This window comes from Polypterus senegalus, chromosome 8, assembly GCF_016835505.1.
Source record: "Polypterus senegalus isolate Bchr_013 chromosome 8, ASM1683550v1, whole genome shotgun sequence".
Lineage (NCBI taxonomy): Eukaryota > Metazoa > Chordata > Cladistia > Polypteriformes > Polypteridae > Polypterus > Polypterus senegalus.
Genome location: NC_053161.1, coordinates 160,003,463 through 160,023,455, shown reverse-complemented (window position 1 = coordinate 160,023,455; position 19,993 = coordinate 160,003,463). Strand labels below are relative to the sequence as shown.

The following is a 19,993-nucleotide window of genomic DNA, read 5'->3' as shown; positions in this document are numbered from 1 at the left end:
TAACCACATATCTGCTTTTTTGTTTAGGATGGAGGAGAATCCACCAGAAGATGCATGAGGTCACTTCCACCCCAACGCACTAAACTCTCCTTCTTCCAGTACCACCAGTGTACAACAATGTCCCACCAAAAGTTAATGTTAAGCAATAAATCAGCTTGCAGGGAAGTCTGGAGCTTCCAGCTGAAACAAGCCTTCTTAAACTCTTGTTACCGGCATTCTGCACCTATTGGGTGATATTTTTCTCTCTTTGTCCATTTGACATCCATGAATTTAAATGGGGCTTCCCAAGGGAACCCAACACTTTATCTGCCTTTTTTGGCTTTGTGGAGAACTGCCGGCTTCGTGCTCCGGCCCTCACCCCCAGGCCGCCAGGAGGAGGTCTCCCGACAGCAGGATCGTGCCCCGAGTTCCAGCAGGGCCTCATGGACTATGTAGTGTTTTTACACAGCCCTGCTGGATACCTTGGGGACCACCGGGAGTCGCTGTAGGGGGGCTCATGGGCTCTTGTGTGCCCTATAACCCGGGAGTACGTCACGGTCACATGACAGGAAGGAACGACGTGCTCCCGGGTTGAAGAAAAGGACTGTTTACCCTGACCCGGAAGTAATAAAGAACTGTGGACTTAATTGGGCAGGAACACCTCCAGGTCAGGGGCTATAAAAGGACTAGAAGCCAGTCCAGACACTGAGCTGAGCTGGGAGGTAGAGGAGCAAGTCTCTGGGCAAAGAGGAGAGAGATTTATTGTGATTTGTGAGTGTAGAGTGGAGGGTGCTTTGTGCACATTGTTGTTAATTAATAAAAAGTCTTGGACTTTTACCTGGTGTCTAGCGTGGTACCTGAGGGTTCAAGGGAGCACTAGCGCCCCCTACTGCCACAGGCTTATTGTTTACACTGCTTAAATCTGAACACAATCAAAATGAGCTTTTAAAGTGTGGGTATGCACACTTACTCAACCAAATCCTGTTTCTGTACGTTATTTATTTGATTTTTAATTAAATATTGTCAGTTACACGTTTTTGAATGCAAAACATTCTGACTTTCTAAATGTGATTCTCTCAACTTCATCAATTACATTACATAAGCTGACATTTCAATAAGGGTCTTGAGACTTTTGATATCTATTTTACATAAAGAGTATATGGAAATGCAGAAATTCTGAATAGTTTTTATTAAGGTTTATTGTATGTGTACAATGTAAGAAAGACCCTAAGAGAAAAAGAAAAATCCAAGAAAATGTAAAAATGCTGCTAATATGGTGGACAAAGGCAAGTGGTTTGAGGTAGAGATGGTTCTCTAGATAGTGAGCTTTGTTTATACAGTTTAAAGTTATCTGACCCCATGACTCAGAGCACTTCCTTTTATTAGATGTCATCATCTATTATATGTAAGTCTTCTGGACCATGTGTCAAGCTGTGATCTTTAGATATCATTTCTAAATTCTGTTCTAACCAATATTGCATAAGAAAAGTTTCCAATAAATACCCACAGACTCTACTTCATTAATACAAGCTCTGTGCTTTGCTCTGCATCACAGACTTGAACCACGCAGTCCTCTGAAGAGCACTGGAAATTTCTTTTTCGTGGTAACTGGTAAGTGACAAGCCCTCTGTGTTTTTTTGCATTCTATTATTATTTCATCAACAGAGCTAAGACAAGTGAATAATTTATGAAATAAGGTATAATTTTTTTTTACTAAGAAATGGTGACACACATATCTGACATAATGTCATGTTCAACATCTAAATTAATTTGCTCAGCTTTACTGCTTCTTGTTCAACATATTATATCAGGGTCCTTAAACATTAATATGTCACCTTCTTATTTCTGAATGGTGGACTGACAACTGCAAGGCTCCACATTAATAGATAGATAGATAGATAGATAGATAGATAGATAGATAGATAGATAGATAGATAGATAGATAGATAGATAGATAGATAGATGGCGCAGGAAAACAGGAAATTTTGGAACTAGGTGTTCTCGACCCTGTGGCATAGGCAATTGTTTGGGACCAATGTGACCTCATTTAGAATCTCTTGCCATTAGTTATAATGGAGCAGTAGAGTGGTTCACAACGAGCATTCTCTGTGAAAGCCTTTTATAAGAATGGTGATAGTGTGACTGCTGTGCAAAGGGAATTTCAGCTTCATTATCAGTTAGGACGTCACAATCATATGCTGTCTGCTCATGTGATATCGAAACATGTGGATTCAACAGAACAGAGCCACTTTGCATACTGCCCAACAATCCATGACAGCTATTCAAGGATTGCTTGCAAGGTGCATCATTTAATGCAACAATGACATTCCATGGCTTCTGAGATCCCCAGATCTCACTGCTTGTGATTGTTTTTCTTTGGGGACATCTTAAAAGCTAAGTGTACCGCACACATCCTGTAACCATTGCTGAACTAAAAGTGAGGATTGAAGAGGAATTTACTGACATTCCTCTTGACATGTTATGTCGAGCAATGCAGAATTTCCACAACACTCTGTCAGAAGGTGTATGAAGAAATGGACAACACCTTCATGATGTTTTCATTGGTCCACCATGTTGCTTAACAGTCAGAGAGATGTTCTTTTCATGTAATTCCATGCCCTATTTCTCCAAACATGTCTGTTGCACCTTGCGGACAAAAAATTTTACCTTGACTTCATCAATCCATATGACTTGTTTCCAAAATGCATCAGGCTTGTTTAAATGTCCAGTTTCAAACTTTTAATGTTGAATTTTGTGATGAGGATACACCAAAGGATTTTTTTTGTTAATTTCTCTTCCATGAAGGTCATATTTGCACAGCACCACTCTCGGGTCTGATAAATCTTCAAACTGGGGATTTGATTTGCTTTTCTAGCAATCGTATGAGCAGTTCTCTCTGAAAGTTTTCTTGGTCTTCACCTTATCTTATTTTAACCTTCTCCTGCTTTGTGGGCAACAGTTATTTCAATTTTCAGAGTGCTAGGCAGCTCCTTAGGGGATCCAATGGCTGCTGATTGTTTGTACAAGATTTGAGGAGTCCAGATGTTTTACACAGTTTTGAAATTTCATCATTTGTCCTTTCCTAATGAACATTGTGAACAAGCAATAGCCCTACTGAGTTAATTAAGGTCTGCACACATGAGAAAGTCATCTGAAACCTAAAAGCTCTTGGGATGTCAAAACATTTGCTTGATGCTCCATTCCTTTTTCACTCTACAATTGTACAAAACAAAAATAATGTGCTAATCTTACTTAAAATGCTGAACAGAATGTTTCATCTTTAACTTTAAACTTTTGAAAATCAGGTCATCTTCTACTTGCATAGCTATTAACAGTAACAGAATTTTTGATCTATTTGCCCAAATTTGTCCATGTGACTGTAAATAGGCATACTTTATGTGTTCCCAAACGGAAATGAAAACTTTGCACAAGTTCACAAAAAAAAAAAAAAAAAACAATAGAGAGCTGCTGTTGTCAGTAACAAGCTTGTAGGTGGCAGTAAGAGGAGATCAAACCTGCTCACATTGTATCATAAGCTTACATTTAAAGGCGTTTAACAATTGAATGCAGAAGGTCCAGCTTCTTGTGTCCTGAAAAGGAACATGCCTTTAGAAGTTTTTTCCATCTAACATTCCCAAATTGAAGTCACCAGGATTCAGAAAAATAAAATGCTTTTTTGTTCAGACACCCAGCTCTGAATTTGTCTTAATGGATAATATGTATGTACTGTAAGTATAACTGACATCTTGAAAGTGTTACAGTGTTCAATAGAAAAGACAAATGATAAATAATCTTATATATCTGCTACGAAATAAAGATGTAATGTCTGCTACATAAATTAGGCCAGTTTAATCTATACTAATAAAAGGCAAAGCCCTCACTCACTCACTCACTCACTCACTGACTCATCACTAATTCTCCAACTTCCCGTGTAGGTAGAAGGCTGAAATTTGGCAGGCTCATTCCTTACAGCTTCCTTACAAAAGTTGGGCAGGTTTCATATCGAAATTCTACACGTAATGGTCATAACTGGAAGCTGTTTTTCTCCATTTACTGTAATGGAGATGAGCTTGAAACACGTGGGGGCGGAGTTTCATGTGACATCATCACGCCTTCCACGTAATCACGCAGTACGTAGAAAACCAGGAAGAGGCCCAAAAAGCGCTGAAGAAAACATGCATTATATAATTGAGAAGGCAGCGAAACAATAAGAAGCGAGTGAGTGACATATACAACCATATTCATGAGTTCTGCTACTTCGGAAACAAAGCACGATGTAAACCTAAACTTTAAATTAAGTTCATAGACAGGCTGCCGCTGGCGTTTGTAATTTAGTGCCTGCCCATATAAGGCTGTCCGCCAGCGGCAATCCAATAGCAAACTGCCACGGGTAAATATTCACGGGTGAAGGACTGCGCTTCTGCGAATGCAGAGGAAGATGAGATGGTCAGGGTGGTGTTTGACACAAACTCAGCGAAACTGCGAGAGAAAGTTTCTGGGACTTTGGTAACATTAAATACAGCCACGGACATAGCACGACATGGCAGCAGCACAGCTGGGAACCTTCGATGCATGTACACCGAGCGGCTCACGTGAACTGACGCAGTGCACAGATAAAAAGCAACAGTTCCAAAGAGCGCTGAACAAAACCGAATTACACAATTGAAAAGGCAGCAAAAAATATGAAGCGTCTCATACATACAAGTATATTCATAAGTGCAGCTACTGTGGAAACAAAGCACACGGTGGAAAAAGTCAATGTCCCGCTAAAGGAAGACAGTGTAAAAAAAAAAAAACTTGTGCATGCAGTGTGTCGGGTCTCAGATAAGGAAGAAGAGGAGCTGTTTATTGATGCAGTAAGAAACGAATCGATGAATGAAACCTGTCATCTTTACAACGATTGACAAACACGGAATGTAACTTGAACACAACACATCCTACAAATATGAACCTGATTGAAAGAAATAATGATAATCAAATCCTTGATGACAGCAACACTCAGTAACACTCACAAAACAAATACTGTATATTGACAGTCATGTTACGTTATTTTTAAAATGTTCCCTTTTCTTTTTCATAGCTTCTTTAACACACTACGTCTCCACTGCGATACGCGGGTATATATATTTATATGTATGTATATACCCCGATCTACATACTCGAATAATGGATACTTTATTCACCATCAATGATTGTTTTGGTAAAGCCATACTCAGTGTATTCATTAGATGAACGGTAAAAAAGTAAGAGCGAGGGGAGGATGACTTATTGAGGCATGCAGGCTGTAGTGCGCGTCAACTCTATCTGAATTGCGCGATCACATTTGAAAAAATATATCTTTTCAAGTTCTATTTAGTCCATATGTGTCAAACTCATGGGCCGCGGGCCACATCCGGTCCGGCGTGTAATTATATCCGGCCCGCGAGATCATTTTATATACTGTATTATTGTTATTAATGGCCCAGGTATATGAAGCGCTGGTAACACAATAAACTACAGATCCCATAATGCAGTGCTTCAGCTGCCTTGCCGAACACTTACCGCGTTAATCAAGTCTACCTTATGATGCTGCAAGTTATTGCGAAGCTAGCCCACACGATGCTGAAGAGAAAAGTTGATTCTGAAAATAGAGCCTTTAAAAACCAATGGGAGGCTGAGTATATGTTTACTGAACCCGTGTGTCTCATTTGTGGAGCTAATGTGGCTGTAATTACAGAATTTAATCTAAGACGGCACTATGAGACAAAACATCAGGGTAACCTGAAAGACCTGAATGCAATGCAGAAGATACAGAAAGCAGCATAATTAAATAAGAATCTGACACTTCAGCGGACGTTTTACCCGTGCACAATCACAAAGTGATTTCAAGTGAAGCTGCTTTTATGGGAGACACAAATGCACCAGTGCAACTTGCCCCACTTTCCCTGTTGCCAAGTAATGTTAAACCAAGTCGTCACTACGGTGTTTCCAAATACGCACTTTGCTGATAAACTGAGCGCACTGAGTTTGCACGGCGCTTTGGTGACTTTGAAGAACAAAAAAAGTCCGTCTACATGTGGCTTGAACCTTTTTTATATAAAATTACATAAGAGTAAAGAAATGTGAATGTTTGTTCTTTTAACGTTTACTTTATTTCTAACTTGTATAATTTAGACAGGATATATTTTTATGGAGAGCAAAATATTATAAGTTGTTTAAGGTTTGAGTTGATTTATTCAGGAATAATATTCCTGTCTGTTTTTACCATTCCTACCAAAGATATTTCAGTTGACTAAATAAAAATTCCTTCTATTTAAAATTTAAATAGAACTTGAACAAATACGATAGTTCATAATATCCACGCAGACTTGCACGTAAGAGCGGGAGTTATCCGTTTTAATAAGCAGCGTATTGCACTGATACGAAAAAGCTGTGTGTGTATATGAAAATCCTACCCATATTTCCAATTAAATTGCTATAGACTCACATCATGAAGCATCTTAGTTGGAAGATTTGTGCTGTGGTGGACCACCGGTGGTGGACTGCAAAACTGCCGTCTCTGACTTGGTGGTGAATGCTTTGTATTGTTCGCTAAATGGACTCCTCCAGTCTGTCTCTGACCACTGTGTGCAATGCGCATCTATGATGACATTGGCTGATCTCTCTCTGTGTCCGCCCCAACTTCTCTGTGCAGCATTGCCACTACAGTGGACATCCATTTTATCTGAATTTCCAGCTAACCAAGGTAGCATCAGTACACTTTACCTTGGAGAATCAGGGTTCTGCTGTAAGTAATACATACATCTACACTTTGAAACAGTATTGAGGAAAAGTCTTGGGCACTTGCGAATAAATACTGTAAAGAAGGATTGCTTTCAAAAATAATGCTATGAATAGTTTTTATTAATCAATAAATTTCCTAGAAAATGCAGTGAAACGAAAAAACATGAACAAAATCAATGGTCAGCCAAGGAAACTGAGTTCAGCAAAACAGATATAACATCAAGCTTACTTCCCTTCAAAATCAGAAGACGTTTAACACGTCTGACACTATAGGACTGCCATAAACCACTGGGACAATGGCACGTACATCTACAGTAGAGAGCGGTCTTATCAGTAGCCTTCATGGAAGCACTTCTCAAAGTATGAAATAAAGCCAAAACACTTGCTTATGCACGAAAACACAAAAATTAGGGTGTAAAAAAATGGCATAATGTGGCAGCATATGAACTAATGAGTCCAATTTTTTGGTTGTAACAAAAGGCAGTTTTTCCGCTGAAGGAGCAGAGAACAGCACAAGGATGAATGTCTGCGACTTCTCTGATCGTACTATGAGTCATAGTTCGCTTGCAGGAGCAATATATTTGCGCTAATCTGAGACAGAGGTGGGGGGAAGCATGACATCAGGAGTGGGAAGTCAGTCTGTCTCTGCGTTTTGGAAAGTAACTTGCCTCCGCTTAACTATATATTTATATATATATATATGTATGTATATATATATTTATATATATATGTGTATATATATGTATATATGTGTGTGTGTGTATATATATATATGTGTGTGTGTGTATATATATATATGTGTGTGTGTATGTGTATGAGCATATATAAGTGTGTGTGTGTGTCTTCTGTATCTACTGGATGATAACTTCAAAACTTATTGAGCAAAAGATTGATGTTTCTTCAATTTAAAAAATAAAAAACATTATACAGGAAAAAGGTAGTGGAGTCATTTATTATCCAGGTTAGTCAACTGACCCCCAAATTCCTTTATGGAATTTAAGAAATGCAGACCACTTGCAGGCTATTATTAGCACAGAGTATTTAAGCAGAAAGTTCTCTTTTATTGAGTTTTTCCTCATAGAGCTGATATATTAGTTTCATGATCTCTAACCTAGCCATCTTCTCAAAGAGATGAGGGCTAGAAGTAACAGAATCCTCTGCATGCACTGTTTGTACTGCAAAGTTAGCTAATTCGGACCTTACTTATTCTATGTTAATTAATGTTGACTTATGTTTATTTTTTATTGTGTCTTCTATTTTTCTATTCATTTTGTAAAGCACTTTGAGCTACATTTTTTGTATGAATATGTGCTATATAAATAAATGTTGATTGATTGATTGATTGATATATATGTATATATATATTGTCGCAGTAGGGGGCAGTAGTGCTCCCTTGAACCGTCAGGTACCACGCCAAACACCTGGTAAAAGTGCCACAATAATTCTTTTTATTATAATAATTACGTGCACTAAGCACCCTCCACTCTACACTATTCATAAACCAATACACAATACCAAATCAATAATCACAATCCTCCACTCCCAGACGCGTTGCCCTCCTACCACCCAGCTCAGCTCGCCGTCTGGGAGTTCCCTCAGTCCTTTTATATTCCCTGACCCGGAAGTATTCCCAGTCCCCAGTCCATGTGATCTTGTATCACTTCCGGGTCAGGTAAAAAGTACTTTTCTTCATCCCGGAAGTCCGTCGCTCTTCCTATGACGAACTTCCGGGTCATAGTGTACAAATAAGTCTTTGGTCCTCCCTGCAGCTCCCTCTTGCGGCCCCTGTGGTATCCAGCAGGGCTGAGAATAAAAACTACATAGTCCATGACTCCCTGCTGGTCTTAAGGGCACCTCCATACTGCAGGGAGGGCTCCATCTGGCGGCTTGGGGGACACAGTCAACAATATTTATATATATATACTGTATATATATATATATATATATATATATATATATATATATATATATATATATATATATATATATATATATATATATATATATGACAGCAACACTCATCACTCACAACAGTGACAAAACAATTACATTGACAATCATGTTACGTTATTTTCAAAATGTTTCCTTTTCTTTTTCATTGCTTCTTTAACACACTACTTCTCCGCTGTGAAGCGCGGGTATTTTGCTAGTCTATACTAATAAAAGGCAAAGCCCTCACTGACTGAATGACTGACTGACTGACAGACTCACTGACTCATCACTGATTCTCCAACTTCCCTTGTAGGTAGAAGGCTGAAATTTGGCAGGCTCATTCCTTCCAGCTTAATTACAAAAGTTAAGCAGGTTTCATTTTGAAATTCTATGCGTAACGGTCATAAATGAATCCTACTTACGTATACATATACGGCCATAACCTGCAGCTCGGTCGCCGTGTGAGGCGGAGTTGCGTCACCCATCACCATGCCTCCCACGTAGTTGGCTGCCTGCCTATATTGCATCCCCCATACCCACGCCTCCCACGTAATTGAGTGCCTGCCCATATAAGGCCATCCGTCACCAGCAATCCAATAGACACGCTGCCGCTAAGAGGCGTTTGTCATGCCTAAGACGAATATTATTTTCGTGAGATACAAGTTTAGTGAGAAGACGCAAGGTATAAACGAGACTTTTGATCACTTTGTAACAGAGTTAAAATTGCTGGTGAAGGGCTGTGCTTATGCAAATGAAGATGAGATGGTCAGGGATAGAATAGTGTTTGGCACAAACTCAGCAAAAGTGCGAGAGAAACTTTTAAGTGCCGGGTCTGAGCTAACATTAAATAAAGCCGTGGACATCGCAAGATCACACGAGATAGCACAAGCACAGATGAGAACCTTCGATGCATGTACTCCGAGCGGCTCACGTGAACAGACTGTGAACGCAGTACGCAGATAATAAGCAAAAGCTCCAAAGAGCACTGAACAAAAGCAGCAAAAGAATATGAAGTGAGTGACGCATACAAGCATATTGATAAGTGCAGCTACTGTGGAAACAAAGCACGCGGTGGAAAAAGTCAATGTCCAGCTAAAGGAAGACAGTGTAAAAAATGTGGTAAATTGAACCACTTTGTTAAAGTTTGCAGGACTGGGAAAGGTAAACCCGTGCATGCAGTGTGTGATGTCTCAGATAAAGAGGAAGGTGAGCTGTTTATTGATGCAGTAAGAAAGGAACAACCCTCTGAATATGAACAAGCCTTTGTAGACATATCAATAGGAAAGCAAGGTGTAAAGCTTAAGTTTAAATTAAGTTCATAGACACGCTGCCGCTAAATATTCGCAGGCAAATCCACAAGTTAATACCTGTTAAACATCTTAGATTCACGAGTACCGATTTGGGTAGTGAACACTTCGATGAATGAAACCTTTTATCTTCATAACGGTTGAAAAACACGGAATGTAACTTGAACACAACACATCCTCCAAATACAAACCTCATTGAAAGAAATAATGATAATCAAATCCTTGATGACAGCAACACTCATAACAGTCACAAAACAACTACATTGAGAATCATGTTATGTTATTTTTAAAATGTTTCCTTTTCTTTTGCATAACTTCTTTAACACACTACTTCTCCGCTGCGATGCGCGGGTATTTTGCTAGTTCTTGTAATAAAGAGTATCAGAAGGCTGCCCCACAGCAGCATTACTAAAAGTCTAGACTTACAATGCCTCAGAACTTATTACACTTTCTACTTAAACTAAATAAGTATTAAAATACATGGTATATTTTCAGTAGCCAAGTAACAGGATTTGTTATAACATAGCAGGCTATTTCAGCATAGAAAACTGTGCTAAGGTCTACTTTTTACAAGAAATTTTATTTCTCTTCCAATAAAGTTCTACTCCTTTCTCTAAAATATTGAGATGCAGATTTGTGTTAGTTGGCAGTTGAAAAGAGGAAACTAAACCTGCATTCCCAAGGAAAATAAACTTCTGGGGGTCCATGGTCCCTTCCATTAAGTAAAGTCAAAGTCTTGTTTATTTCAGTGAGTCAGCCACCCTTCTTCTTCTTCTTCTTCTTGGTTTCCTACGATATTGCACAGCACATACTAGAGTCCACAATTGTAGAGTAATATGCTATTCTTATGTAATGTTATGTCTGTTACCACTGAAGATTATGTGTTCTAGTCACCTTATACCTCACTCTCTGACGGGTACCTAGGTCTTATAGTTGATGTGATAAAAATGAGAATGGAGGAGACTCAGTCATAGTTAGTAAAAGTGACGGAATCAGTTAAATAAAAGACAAAGAATTGCCAGATGATGTTACTCGAATTTGAACTGCCTACTTGGTGTTTCAAATAAAGGTATGGTAGAGATAAAGTAGTAGTAGTGGAAGTAGTAGTATTATTTTATGCTATTGTAGCTGATTACATTGAACCTGTTGTTCAGGGTGGTATTTTCTGGTGCAGAGTTCCCAGGTTGCAGGAGACAGACTTAATGTGAGTTCTTCTTGGTAGCTGTGACGGTGGAGGAAGAAAGGAGATGTTTAGTTTTTGGTGTACATTCATACTATTGATATCCTGCAATGGAAATATGGTCAGTAATGTCAATCTTTCAGATTACTGGTCTTTCTAATGCTTCATTAAAATCTTTGCAGACTATGTCCAAACTAATAAAATCTCCTTTCCAGAATAGAATTGCCTTTAATTTTGATGCCTGCTATTGTATTTATTTTTTGATTTCAGATCCTGTAGAGAAGAGAGAACATGTGGTTGCTAATCCTAGAGATCCTTATGTGTTTAACTACCCAGGCTAACTCTGAGGTTATGCCTAACCAATTTACATGCAAGCATTTTTTTTACAAAGGAACAGAACCCAAAGGCATTATACCACAGAATGCTGCTCGGATTTGCCAAACCTACAATAACAGAGCTCATTTTGCAACAATGTATGACAAGGAAAACCGTATCCCAATATACTCTGCATACATACATACAAATGGAGGTAACGGTATCCGAAGTAACGACTGGTACATTGAACCCCAGGTAAGTTTGACCATTTGGATAATCTGAATTGAGATCCTTAAAATCACTACAATTAAAGAAATCGGTTCAGCTTTGTGTAAAGGAATTCATGAGATCACTTGGTGAAACAGTTTTTACTAAATCACCTAAATAGGAATGTCCCAATGATTGCCACAGGGAAGCAAAATTTGAAATGGGGGTACATTTCTCAAATGCACTGGCCATTTTGCCTTCTTTGTAAGTTTGAATAGCGGTCAATTTTTAATCATGGCCAGAGATGTCACTTCCTGTTAAACATGCTACACTATTTAAAAACATATCTATCCTGATATAACTAAGAGCAAGGTAGGAAGTAGCTTTGGGCACAGTACCACAACATAGTAGGCACCCAATTATGGACATACACCTACACAGGGAAAATTCAGAATCACCAGTTAATCTAACCTTACCTTCTTTGAGGATGTGGTAGAAAAACCAGTGTGTCACTGGGAAACCCCATGGGGAGAACATACAAAGTTCCATACAGGCAACATTTGAGAGCAAAACCTGAACCAAGGATGCAGCAACACTATACATTGTGCAAACATACAACCACAATCACACACAGATAACCTGACCTGCACATCTTTAAAGAGTTGGAGGCCAAACTGGAGAACCTAGAAGAAAGCAAATACAATTACAGGGAGAACATGTAAACACTTCACAGACAACAAAAAGAAATGGAATTCAAACTGGGAGACTGCAGCAATGAGGGTGTGCCTACCAACTGCCCAACTATGTCCTCACTTACAATAAAAAACATTCAGAATTATATTTCTGAAAAAATAAGATGAAAAAGAAGAAATGGTTAACTGTCAAGCACATCTGACCAAATGAATTTCCATCTTGGGGCAATAAATTTCAGGCAGCATTTGTTTCCATACAGGAATCAGTATGCAAAATGGAATGAACAGTTATTTCTTTATTTTGTCATTTTGTTTTACAACTTAACTTGACTGTTAATGCTTCAATTATATTAGTTGATGAAAAAATTGATCACAAAAAATGTCTGGCCCCTCTATATCCGCTGACATGCCCTAGAATATGATTGTAGGCATATCTTCATAGTAGAAATCAAGCAGTATGAGCTGCCCCTCTCTTTGACAGCTACAATTCAGAAACAGAAACACTCATCTTTCTCACTTCCACTCTTACAACAACTCCTCTCCTTACCCTATTCCAAAAGCCGTACTTGGGGTAATTTTTGCATTAAAAAAGCATTCAGATCACAGAGCAGTTAGTATTCCTGCTTCCTGGGATGTGTTTAATGGACCAGACATCCCTGAGTTATTTGGACTTGTTTGGTCTATACTAAAGCAAATAAGGACTGAAGATCATCACCACTTTCTGGATGATGCTATATGTTAGATGCTAATTTCATTCATATAAAAATGATCCTTTGTTGGTTGTCATTGAAAATGTGATCTCCTTTGTTCCCTTGTCTTTCTTCTTGCGGCAGATTGTTGCTCTTCTTTTCTGTGGTTTCATTTTACATGTCAGTCTTCACTGTGTCTGTATGACCATTTTGACCTATGAAAGATCTTTATTTATTGTTCATTCTTCTTCTCTTGTGTGAACATGTTTAGATTATATTTATTTGTATTTACAATGCATTCTAAATTTTACATTTTTTTCATGATATTTTAGCTCATAGATCGAAGAAGAGAAAAGAATATGATAATAGTGTCAAACAACGCTACCGAAGAAGAAAAAGAAAGTCAGGCAGTATCAGAAGATTATACAGCAACAGATGCCACTAGATATGATCGGGGTCATCTAAGTCCATCTATGCACCACAATAATGAGGAAAGTAGGACAGCAACTTTCACCTTGACTAACATTGTGCCTCAACGTACCATACTAAACCAGGGAGAGTGGAATCGTTATGAAACTGAAATAATGCAACAATTTGTGAATGGATGCACTACAACATATGTTATTGTTGGAGTGATTCGAGGGAAGAACGATAAGAAAACTATAAACAATCGGGTTAAGGTGCCTAGTCACCTCTGGACTGCTGCTTGCTGTGTAAATAATAACAACAATCCTATGAGGTCCCTTGGTTACATTGCCGAAAATGATGACAAACCAGTGGAAGATATAAATCTTGCAGACCTACAGAGACAAATAAAGGGTGATACTGGCAGAGAAGTGACTTTGTTTGAAAATAACTGTAGGTGAAACAGAAATTCCCACAGCCAAATGATTTTGTCTTAAAATCCTATTGAAAGTTTACAAGAAATAAAATTTCCAAAATTGCATTTTGTCATTCATCTCACAAAGCTAAGTTATGATCTATAATTACTGTTAAAATGCAGAAATGTAGAACAGCCCTTACATGCTTTTCCTACTAGCATATTTAATTTTAAGGTTCTTTTAAAAATAATAGGAATAAAAAGAATAATAATGTTACTTATATGGCACCAGTAATACAAAAAAATGCAGATTAAAGTGCTTTTCATAAATTTAAAAAATGAATAAATATAGTAATAAAAATAATAGTGTGATTGTAAAAATTAATATGTACTAAAGTATAAAAAATAAAATCAACCTTACATTATAAAGCCTTGCATTTTTGCCTTGTGAATTAATTTTATTTAAAATCTGAGTGGCAGATTTTCATTTGGCTTACTCTTAAAACATTTCTGAGGCACTTTGAGATGCTGCTGTCTGTCTTACCACGCCATGCAATTCATCACATAGCAATTCCTGACTATCTCTTTGAGAAAGCAGACAAAAGATGGCAACATAAGGAGAGAGAAAGAAAACCAAGGGTGGAGAAATCAGCTCTTAGATGAACCTCTCAGCTCTACTTCAGCAAGATCTGTGGTTCAAGCATTGGTCTCCTCAGCCATCATAGAACATTCACAACCTTGATGGACATCATTGTTTTTTTTTATGTGACCACCAAGACTGACTACAAAACTGGGTACAACTTATCAAAATAGGACAAACTTTTAAATTCTGGGTATAGCTTTCTCTGTAGTCACTACTTAGTGTCAACGAGACTTTCAAGCTTCACACAGTTAAAATCATTTCTTCAAAGTGAGAAGCGAAAATGACTGCTCAATTACAGCCGATGGAAAACTCTGCTATTTGTTATTTTATGGACTGTAGAAAGGGCAACTGCCATACTGGTTTCAAGCCCACCCCTGCATGCTTTGTGCTGCCACTGTCTCAGAACTGAGACACGGTTGCCAGAGTTGGTAAAGTCTGTCATATATGTTTCTCTGTTTCGACTGAGGGGTCGTCAGTTTTTGGCTTCATAATGTGGTTAATGTGATTTGCACCACAGGACACCTGAGCCACAAGTTCGAACTGAGGCTTTTGATACAGAATTCCATTTTATTTGGAAGATAGAAGGAATTTAAGAAATGTTCATGGAGCTGTATCAGCGGTGTCTGAATGATTCTTGTGTGATATTATCTGGTTCATAATATAAAACCTGACTTCTTTTCATCAGTGTCAATAAGATGATGGGGAGCATAATTTCCTAAAGATTAAAAGATATGGTAACACCTCATTGGTAAGATGCACTTTTTATCATTCCATTATCAACCCACTACATAGCCATAGTGTGAATCTGAGTGGTTGATATACTTAAAACAAGACAAAATATTCTGTATGTGTAATTATGACAATGAGTGTTTTTGTTGTTTGATTTTTAAGTGTTTTAAGTTTACTTCTTAGCCCCTAAATTATGATATTCAGTTTTGTAATTCCTGTTTCAGTGTTCAAAGTCTGTTAGTTACCTCCAACACAGTGATCATGTTATCACAAAAACAAATTCAGATGCATAAAACTGTATTAGCAAAGTTCCATGCATTTTCTCTTTATTAATCCCAATCAATGTGAATTTTAATGCACATGCATGAGCCTACAGCCCTACCCTGACTCCTCCCCAAATTTTGCATATTTAAATATGTAAATCAATATTAATAGCTGCATCAGTATAAATGGCTGCAATAAAGAAAGCCAGCTCAGTTGAACATCCATTGAATTCTGGGTCTGTGTCCCTGACCACCATCTCATAAACCCAACATGTATACATTATTTCAGTTAAACAAGTGGGATACTCATTCTTACGTCTAGCCTCTTGGAGCCTCATCACATCTGCCATAAATGTTCTCTGCATTGCACATATAGGTGCTTTTGCAATCACTTTTAAGAGATAGGTGTCCTGAGAATTTAATGGATGTTCTTCTGGAAGGGTTTTGTTGTTGCACCAGTACTGTGTCTGTCAAACGAACTAACCCCCAATTCCTGTCCTTCCTTTATCTTTCCCCGCCTAACCAATCGTCACACAACAAGCTTTGTAATAAATGTAAAGCCAACTGTAAGCTCAGAATGCTGAATCTTCAAAACTTTTAAGGACCATTGTAAGAAAAAAAGCTATACATATTTATTTAGTCCATCCATCCAGGGTTGCGCCTGTCCCAGCAATCATCCTGCAGGAACATTCCCTGGACAGGGTGCCTGCTCATCGCAGGGTGAATACAAGCACACACATACTGTACACTAGAGGCGTCAATTTAGCATCACATAATCCCCTAAACTGCATGCCTTTGGAAGGAAACTGAAGCCTGCAGGGGGAAACCCACCAGGAAAACATACAAACTCCAGGCAGGGGATACCCGGGACGTAGCCATCTAACTGTGAGGCAACAGAATTTGCACTGTGCCACCTTGTCCGCACATGTTGAATTATCAACAGTAAACATTATTTAAATGAAGTTAACAATTTATCTGTAAAATGTAATATACATACTTTTATGCATTTCATTATAAAAATATCAATTATACATCCTAGTATTCTAACAGCACACAGTGCCAAAAGGATAGCTCTTGGAAATCTAACTGACTTAGAAGCCAGTCATCATCATGGGACGGCAAATAAGGCTGACCTCTAAATATGCACTCTCTTCTAATTCTTCCATTTACAATGTTTTCTATCAACTCTAAAGCAGCCATGGGAATTGAAATAGTTTGGACATTCTGTTTTTACAGAATGATTACAATCAAGTGCCTTAAATTTGTAAATGATATGCAATTCATTTTGGTGTATTTGATAAAAGTCCTCATCATGGATGCAAATATTAAGAAAAGAAAGTGAGACCACACAGAAACAGTAGCGCTGCTTTGACACTAGGTGCTGCCCTTTTATAAAACCGAGCAGAAACTTGCGTATGCAGGGTCTGAGGCTACAGTGAAAATGTGTGTCTTTATGTGAAGTTTAGTTTTTTTTTTTACATAACTGTAGTTTCTAGTTCAATTATGTCTGTAAACCCACAACCCCCCAGACCCCATCTAAAAATCATTAAAGTAGTGTATATGCCATTCATGGCAGACTGCAGACTTCTCTGGTGTAATTAGGTCAATTTTCAAGAATTTAAGCCTTGAAGCAGCATTCCTTTAACTAAATGAGCCTCTTTATGTGTGTCTCATGTCACAAATCGACTCCAGACAGAGAAAAAGGTTTGGCACAGCCACCCGTTGTGACAGATTAAGGGTTTTCTCGCACCCTTGTACCCTCAGACCACACGTCAGACACCAGGTAAAAGTCCAATTATTATTTATTATTTATAATAATGTGCACAAAGCACGCTCCTCTCCACAATTATCAAATAAACAATACTCAAATAACCAATCCTCCACTCCCAGACGCTTAGCCACCCTGCCACCCAGCTCAGCTCCCCGTCTGGGAGCTCCCACAGTCCTTTTATATTCCCTGACCCGGAAGTGTTCCCTATCTCCAGTCCAGGTGATTCTCAATCACTTCCGGGTCAGGTAAAGTTCTTTCTTCAACCCGAAATCCGCTCTTCCTATGACGAACCTCCGGGTCACAGGGCACGAAGAAGCCCTCGGTCCTCCCTGCAGCTCCCTCCTGTGGCCCCCATGGCATCCAGCAGGGCTGTGCATAAAAACCATATTGTCCATGATGCCCTGCTGGTCTTCTGGGGACCTCTATGCTGCAAGGAGGGCTCCACCTGGCGGCTTGGGGGTATTGGCTGGGATGAATGGACGGCCATATCTTACACCGTATATTATGTTCCTGGCTGCAAAAAGGTTGAATTGAATTGAGTTTAGTTGTGTACAAGACTGATTATTAAACAGAACTGAATATGTGGAGGTATGATGGCAGTTTTAAAGGCTGGTGGAGGAAATTATGTCATTCATGCCGGAAGTGGAAGTGACGTCTTCGGAACTGGGAGTGACATCATCAGAGGCGCTCAGGACCAGATGTGACATCATCAGAGGCGCCAGTACCTGGTGGGATTTCCCAGGAGTGGTCTGCAAGGAACTGTGAGAAACAGTCAGCACATTCTGCCACCCATTGGTCTGATGTAATATTACAATCACTCAAGCCCTTTAGCTGCTACCTTACCTCATGTGTGTGACACTCACTAAATCACTATGCCCTTAATATGTTGTGATTACCAGCTCTCAAGCTAAAGACAATGGCTTAAGACAACTCACCCGGGACCTCATATGTAAAAGGTGCGTACGCACAAAAATGTTGTGTACAGCCATTTCCACACTCACATTGCGATGTATAAAAGCTAAACTTGGTTTAAAGCCACAATTTTCACTCCAACTCAATCCCTGGCGTACGCAAATTCTCCGCTCAGTTTTGCAAACTGGCGGCACCCAGCGTCAAAGCAGTGTTTTTGTTCCAGTGTGGTTTCCCTTTATTTTTTATATTCATTGACTTGGCTTTATCAAATTCACAGAAATTAACCGCATATTTTTTATTAGTTTAAACCATCTGATTGTAATTAACCTGCAACAATATCATTGTCCACAGAATGGCCAAACTATTCTAAATACCATATCTGCTTTAGCATTGTTACTCTCAAGTGTTTATATCACTGTATTTAAGTGTAGAATTACAGCTCTACAGCAGCTGATCAGAAAGAGAATTATTAGGATACAGCATGAAGCACACGCTGCCTCAGCCATTAGCTATTTGAACTGCTCCCATATGGCAAACACTTCAGAGCCCTTCCTGTACAGACCTTGTGGTTTAGAAACAGTTTCATCCCAAGAGCTATAAACGCACTCAATCAGTTCATCAAGTGCTCCTTGTAGAACGGTTTGTACCTATAAGTACAATCACCTCACTGTAAACTTGCTATACAAGTTATAATATTGCACAACCTGAGCCACTTTATAAAGCGTGTATTTACATATGATGACAATATCATTTTTAAGATGAAATGCAGCAAAATATGTTTATTACATTATACAGATAAAATGTGAACATCATTTAAATAATGTATATTGTTAATAATTAAACATGTGAGGATACGGTGTTGCAGTGCTAGAGATGATCTGGTGCCTCGTTCAGGAATTGTTCCTGCCTCGCGCTGTATTCTTGTTGGGACTGGTGCGACACTGGATGGATAGATGAATAGAATAATTAAACATATACTACGAAGATATTTCAATGTTCCTTAAACGTTTCAAAGAATCTGCATTCTAAGCTTACAGAAGGCTTGACATCTATTACAGAACTGATTGTGTGGTGATTGGGTACTTGGCGGAAGAAAAGGAAGGACTGGAATAGGGGGTTAGTACATTTGAAAGAGACAGTACTGCTGCAATAAATAATTTCATTGAAGGTCGCACATGGCACAGCAAGCATATTGCGTGAGGCAGGAACAATCTCTGGAGAGGGCGCCAGTTCGTCACTATCACTGCGCCACCGTGTTCCCATGTTTAATAACATGCTTTAATTCTTGTCAGCAAGAAAATGATATCAAGTATACATCTCAGTATTTAAATTGTTCAGCTGTAATATCACGAATGTAATGGATTCTGTGTCCTGTCAGAGGAAGAGAAAGCCCGTTAAAGAAACACGTAGTGATTCACACACATAGAGCACATAGAAGAACACATAGAAAACAAAGCATTTGCTGTGCTACTTTAGTTACAATGGTATTTGAGAAACTAGTAAATTAAATTATTTTGAGATGAAGTTTATGATGTTCTACTTTAATGACAAAATAAACTACGTGATTAAAGTGGAAATTTCGAGATTAAAATTGATATTTCAAGCTTTTTTGCGACTGTGTGCCTGTTTTTTGTCTTTTCTCTGTACCCTAATAAGCTTCCCTATGACTCTCAGATGGTGGGCTATGACTTGCCTTTTCACAGCAACTTTGATATCTGACAACTTCTTTTTTATTTCAGGCACTGTGCAACTTTGTGAACTTGAACTTTTGAGTTTCTCCGACACTCTATGT

General features: G+C 38.6%; 1 protein-coding gene across 1 annotated transcript; it reads left to right on the top strand.

The window, feature by feature from the left end:
* The first annotated feature begins 1,510 nt into the window (after window positions 1-1,510).
* On the top strand, window positions 1,511-14,194 carry LOC120534434 (endonuclease domain-containing 1 protein-like). The gene is made up of 3 exons (XM_039762006.1): window positions 1,511-1,590; window positions 11,431-11,730; window positions 13,396-14,194. The coding sequence occupies exons 2-3, from the start codon at window positions 11,452-11,454 to the stop codon at window positions 13,927-13,929; spliced, it is 813 nt and encodes a 270-aa protein (XP_039617940.1). The 5' UTR covers window positions 1,511-1,590; window positions 11,431-11,451; the 3' UTR covers window positions 13,930-14,194.
* The last annotated feature ends 5,799 nt before the right edge of the window (window positions 14,195-19,993 follow it).

Bases quoted from the DNA above. Each gene is read 5' to 3' on its own strand.
- LOC120534434 (XM_039762006.1), top strand. From the start codon at position 11,452: ATGTGGTTGCTAATCCTAGAGATCCTTATGTGTTTAACTACCCAGGCT. The intron at 11,731-13,395 runs GTAAGTTTGACC...ATGATATTTTAG, and splicing joins ACTGGTACATTGAACCCCAG to CTCATAGATCGAAGAAGAGA.